The 6000-nt window shown below is 47.8% G+C and overlaps 1 protein-coding gene across 1 annotated transcript; it reads left to right on the forward strand.

The window, feature by feature from the left end:
* Window positions 1–3007: 3007 nt before the first annotated feature.
* Window positions 3008–4057, forward strand: LOC109753283 (glyoxylase I 4-like). Its single transcript, XM_020312195.4, has 3 exons — window positions 3008–3331; window positions 3410–3518; window positions 3607–4057. The coding sequence occupies exons 1-3, from the start codon at window positions 3156–3158 to the stop codon at window positions 3826–3828; spliced, it is 507 nt and encodes a 168-aa protein (XP_020167784.1). The 5' UTR covers window positions 3008–3155; the 3' UTR covers window positions 3829–4057.
* Window positions 4058–6000: the final 1943 nt, after the last annotated feature.

The following is a 6000-nucleotide window of genomic DNA, read 5'->3' on the forward strand; positions in this document are numbered from 1 at the left end:
CGTAGCGGTGCTTAGGCGAAGCCCTGCGTCGGTAGCATCATCATCACCGTCACCACGCCGTCGTGCTGACGAAGCTCTTCCCGGAAGCTCTACTGGATCGTGAGTTCGCGGGACGTCACCGAGCTGAACGTGTGCTGAACGCGGAGGTGTCGTACGTTCGGTGTTGAGGATCGGTCGATCGTGAAGACGTATGACTACATCAACCGCGTTGTTATAACGCTTCCGCTTACGGTCTACGAGGGTACGTAGACGACACTCTCCCCTCTCGTTGCTATGCATCACCATGATCTTGCGTGTGCGTAGGAATTTTATTGAAATTACTGCGTTCCCTAACACAAACTACTTATTCAAGAAGTATTAGTGGTACTAAATAATTATTCCAGAATATTAGTGTTACTAAATAATTATTTCAATTTTTTGAATTTTGGTCAAATCTGGTCAAACTATGGTCATACTATGTCAAACTACTTATTCAAGAAATATTAGTGGTACTAAATAATTATTCAAGAATATTAGTGTTACTAAATAATTATTTCAGTCTTTTTTGAATTTTGGTCAAATCTTGTCAAACTATGGTCAAACTACTTATTCAAGAAATATTAGTGTTACTAAATAATTATTGTTTTTTAGAATAATAGTTTCAAACTCAAACAGTGAAACGCGTGACTTAATGCTCAAGCTAAACTCCTGAGGGTTAATAGGATTGACATCTTACTATTGTCAGGAAAACAACAAGTCAGACTTGAAAACGAGGGGGAATAGAACCCGGAAGTTAAGTGTGCTCAGGCTGGAGTAGTGAGAGGATGGGTGACCGGCTGGGAAGTTAGATGATCTAAGTTATACGACACGGGACGAGCACATCTAATCTTGTCACCAGTCAGTTGTGATGCATTTCGGGTTGTTTTTTGATAAAGGAAAAAATATTAATATTAAGAAGATGTCGGTTATTCCCATCTTCTACGACAACACAATATAAGAAATAAGTCTAGATATCGAGGATGCACACGACTAAAAAAAGAAAACCCCAAAAGGGCATGACCCCAAAAAAGTCATGCTCGAGTTATCAACGGCACAGAACAACGGGCAACGTCCCCTAGCAACACCCTTGACAACACATAGACCGCGATAAAAAGGTTCTCCAATATCGAAACTTCGAGTAAAGGTATGACTCGCAGGCTCCCCCATTGCCTAATATAACCACTGAAGGAAGATGAAGGGTTTTCACCCTGAAGAGCAGATCCAAACAGCCTCCAGCCAAATTCTTCAACAAGGAGAATGTGAAAAATAACATTGTCAGGTATACAACCAATTAATGTCACACCTAGGGTTTCAGCTCAGACTTTCGAGACCCGGTACTCGAAGTGTACCACCAAACTAAAATCAATATTTATTGGTGCGTCCTTTTTTCGAGTCGGCACTTTCATAGCTCCTAACATCAAGAAAGCTGTTGTGGCCAAGTTTCTCCGAGATGAGAAGGTATGCCTCCGGAGACATCCAATCACTCACACAACATTAACGTGAACATTACCGCGTGATATCCATGATCACATGAGCGAGCTACCAAGAAGCGATAAGGGCCACCACCAATGAAGAGGACGTCGCTATTGTGCAAGAAAAAGAACACAAACGTGACACCGTCGGTGCTGCCAAAGCCCAATAGGGGCCATCTGGCAACCCCGCTCCGTCCTCACTGGAGATAGCCGGCAATAGATCTGAACTTGAAGCCACTAGACCTCCAGAAGGTGGAGATGGCCGCCAAGAACAACCATGTGTCGCCCTAGAAAATCATCACCACGCTCCCCGTGGTCGGCTAGAGCCGCTAAATCCGTAGAAAGCTTCACTCCCTGAAAAGACGACCACAACCGTGGATCGCTGGCCACCTTAGGAAGCGGCGCTCCCTGAAAAGGACAACCTCAGTCATTATTTGCCGGAGGAGAAAAGGCGGCGGCCACCCAACACGCGGAAGAGGTGTGAGAAGTACTACATTATTTCAGTAAAGATGGTTGTGGGCATTGGGTAGAGGCCAGGGATATACTACCGCCGTCGGGACATTTTTCTATAAAACATCTTATATTCTGAGACGGAGATAGTAGCCTTCTTTTCGTGCAAACTCTTGTTTGTGGGTAGGGATGGCAATGAGTACCCATTACCTATGTACCCTGCGGTAAAAACCCTATTAGGGTAAAGGTATGAGACAAAATGTTACCCATGGGTATATAAATAGGAGAATCTCAAACCCATCGGGTAGAAAGGGTACGGGCATGGGATCACATAACCCATACTCGCATACCCATGTATCCTTATAAAATGTAACAAATATAGACAAATTACCTCTATATTTTGTCATGAGTTTGTTAACTTAAAATTTATGACTATGCGCTACTATTTATGACTATGTGTTGATGTTTTGATGTGTCGTTCTTTACAAGGAAGTGTTGATTTTATAGAATGTATTGTTGTTTAGGATGTGTTGTTGTTTATAAGTATGTATTGATGTCATTATGTGTTGTCCTTTATAAAATATGATTGTATGTTGTTGTACGTAATAATGCGATGCTCAAATTAATGTTATTCAGACATGGGTATTTTTATCCGTGGTACCCGTTTACCCTGTAGGGTGACAGGTATGAAAAAAAAGCGTACCCACTAACGGGTATGGATACTTGTGATGGGTAAGTTTAAATGGAATGGATAAAGTTACGGGATAGCTCCATCCATGTTCATACCCTGCGGGTGCCATCCCTATTTGTGGGTGAGTATATGAAAATCCGCTCCCCGTGCCTACCTGTATACCAGCAGCGTCGAGTAGCTGAGTATTGATTTGGTCAATTTCGTGGCACGAGAAGGTGACGTGCCTGCCTGTAAGATGCCCAGCACGGCAACAGGTGGATGGATACCGAGTAAGGAGATTGAGATCGATCCCTCCTGGCGGTCAAGTCTCCTCCCCAAAGGGATCCTGATATCCTGAATCCGCGTTTGCGTTAAGACACACACTTTCTCATGTATGCGTGTACATCCCGAAACAAAATGTGGCATGTACTATGTGTATAAATACGGAGCGATGATCATCTCCTGTCTATTGACCAGGACCGCAATCGAATTCACTGAAATTGTTCATCAGTACACCATCCAAATACATTCGTCCCAGCTCCTACATGGGCCTCCCTGCCCAGGAGCAGCAGCGTGAGCCTGAGCCCGCCCTGCCGCTCGTCCGCCTGAACCACGTCGCCTTCTCGTGCACGTCCGTCGAGGACTCCATCGACTTCTACCGACGCGTGCTCGGCTTCCAGCTGATCCAGCGCCCGGCGTCCCTGGACTTCGGGGGAGCATGGTGAGGACGCACAAATTCAAATGCTTCTTGCCGCGTCGCACAAATGCATTTGGTGATGTGAAATGTTGCTCGTCGCAGGATGCATAGAGACGGCATGGGCATACATTTGCTGCAGCGGAGCGCCGGCAGCGACGCGCCTCCGAGGTCGCCGGCGATCAACCCCAAGGGCAACCACATATCGTTTCAGGTCAGTGCAGATCAAGCACGGAGGGAGTTGGTGGCACCCTCGTCGTTGATTAATCTCTGACCCGTCGTGAGCGGTTTGGAAATGGCAGAGCTTGGACATGGCGCTGACGAAGGCGAGGCTGCGCGGCATGAACCTGGAGGTGGTCACCACGAGGGTGTGGGACGGCGAGACGACGGTGGAGCAGCTCTTCTTCCACGACCCCGACGGGAACGTGATCGAGATCTGCAACTGCGAAGACCTTCCCGTGGTGCCCCTTGCTCCGCCTGCTTGCCTTGCCAAGCAGACGGTGCAGATGAACGTGCATCTCTAGTTCTCGGGCTAGTAGTATACTCCCGCCGTTCCATATTACTCGTCCCTGATTTAATACAAAATTATACTAAATCAACGACAAGTAATATAAAACGGAGGGAGTATTTCCTAAGGATAATCTTTCTAAAAAATGAGGAAATTGTTGTTATAGACAAATATGATTTGATTCATTTCAATTGTATGACGTATAGCAAAGAAAATGAGAATGTACGTGATAACCCTGATTTGCACATTAATTGTTGCCTGGGAAGTGCTTAAGAGCATCTACAGCAGGACGGCTCAAACTTATCTGAAACGTCCGGCAGATGATCCGGTCATTGACCGGTTACAAAATTTCGATCTAGACGGGCGCCTCAAACAGGCCTCAAACGTCCGGGCTGACCGGCATCCCTTATATTCAGCCTAAATATGAGGGCGTCCGCTATGTCGAATCCGGCCCACACTGGCTCACCCGACCCCACATATATTCCCCTCATCTGCTCGCCGGACCAAACCTTAGCCACTCCCCTCCGTCACCCAAGGCCACCTCCGGCGATCTTCGGTCGTCTCCGACATGGCGGGCAACGGATCTGACTCCCACCAGTCCGGATCCGCGACTGGGGTGTCATCCCATGCGGGTTGGAGGAGGCAACGGTCGTCCGCATTGCACTCCGCCGCTCCCGGGAGGACAGCGTCCGGCCGACGGCAGGATCTATCCAACGCGACTCCATAGCGTCGGCTTAACGGGCAATTGAATCCTCTGGGGTTGATGCGGCAGCGCGGGTGGCTGCAAAGGAGGAAGTCATCCGCGCACGCATTGCGAAGAAGCGGCAACAGACGAACACGCACGCCCTCGCCCGAGAGCAGAATCGGGCGGTCTGTGCCATGGCTGGACTGCTACCTAAGGAGGAGAAGGAGGACAACAACGGCGAGGACAGCTCCAGCTCGATCCCTATTGCGTCTTCGACCAATACTTCCGCGATAAGGACGGCAAGAGCGCTGGGAAGGGCAAGGGTAGCCGTGGATGATCTTCTCCGCCATAGTCAAACATGCCAAATTTTGATAGTTCGATGGCATGTTTAGTGATGTAGTAGCCGGACGATGTGTGTAATGCATGAACATAGTTGCATGAGTTTGTATGAATTTGAGGTGTGATGCTTGACCGGTCAGTGTCCGCGGACGCTTCCGGACACGTCTGCGGGCGTTTGAGGGGACGGATTTGTCAAGTCCGGCTATAGATGCTCTATGTTTCCTTCCGGTGTGCACGTCTTCTTGAACATGCCTTACCCTGGGAAAATATCCCGTGCTCCCACACCTTAAATACTCTCATACTCCAAACTCCTTGGAACTAAATTTGAATAGAATGTTCACAAGACATTTGTCAACAATCCCTAAAAATTTCAAATGCAAATCGAAATACAGAGGAGAAGGAAAAAGACAAATCTGCATGAATAGTGTCACAAAAGGACAAAAGCAAAAAATGATACTATTCACAACCAGATTTCTCTTTTTTATCTATCCATTTGTACTTGGAATTTAGATTTATACTTTTTAGGAATGTAAACACATGTCTTATGAACATGCACAATTGTTTTGAAACGCCAAAATGTGTTTTTTTGGAAGATGGTAGCATGGGAGCATTTGAGAGACGGGGGCACTGGATATGAAGTCGTGTTACCCTGTTGAGAAGGTTAGAGCATCTACAGCCGCACCCCTCAAATCCCCCTATACGACCCGGTTCAGTTGTCTATCACGAAAATGCGACCCAGCCACCTCGGATCTGATAGACCAGACCCACAACAAATCCCTCCAAATTGACCAAGTCCATAAAAAATGGCTGCCATCCTCCCTCGTCGGAGCCTTTGCCCTTGTCCACCCTTGCTGGCCGTTCGCGCTGCTGTCCGCCTTCGAGTCGTAGATGTCATCGCCGACATATCCCATCCCCTCTCACAGACATAGAGTCCATGGGGACCCCGTCCGTGGGGGTGAGTTGCAAGGCGGAGAATGTCACCTGCAGGGAGCGGTGAATGAATTAGCACGAGCGGGAAGTTACGACGAAGGATGTTGTTGACAAGAAAGTGGTCGACGTCGACATGGACACGTCTGCTCCAGTGGCGACCGGGTATGTATCCTTCACGCCGCCAAGAAAGAAGGTGGCATTTGTCTCGATCGTGACCGACTCCGTTCAGCGTGA

Source organism: Aegilops tauschii, chromosome 2 (assembly GCF_002575655.3).
Source record: "Aegilops tauschii subsp. strangulata cultivar AL8/78 chromosome 2, Aet v6.0, whole genome shotgun sequence".
NCBI classification, from domain to species: Eukaryota; Viridiplantae; Streptophyta; class Magnoliopsida; order Poales; family Poaceae; genus Aegilops; species Aegilops tauschii.

Excerpts from the sequence above, each read along its gene's own strand:
- LOC109753283 (XM_020312195.4), top strand. The coding sequence starts at position 3,156 with ATGGGCCTCCCTGCCCAGGAGCAGCAGCGTGAGCCTGAGCCCGCCCTG. Across the intron at positions 3,332-3,409 it reads CTGGACTTCGGGGGAGCATG|GATGCATAGAGACGGCATGG; the intron begins GTGAGGACGCAC and ends TGCTCGTCGCAG. Across the intron at positions 3,519-3,606 it reads GCAACCACATATCGTTTCAG|AGCTTGGACATGGCGCTGAC; the intron begins GTCAGTGCAGAT and ends TGGAAATGGCAG.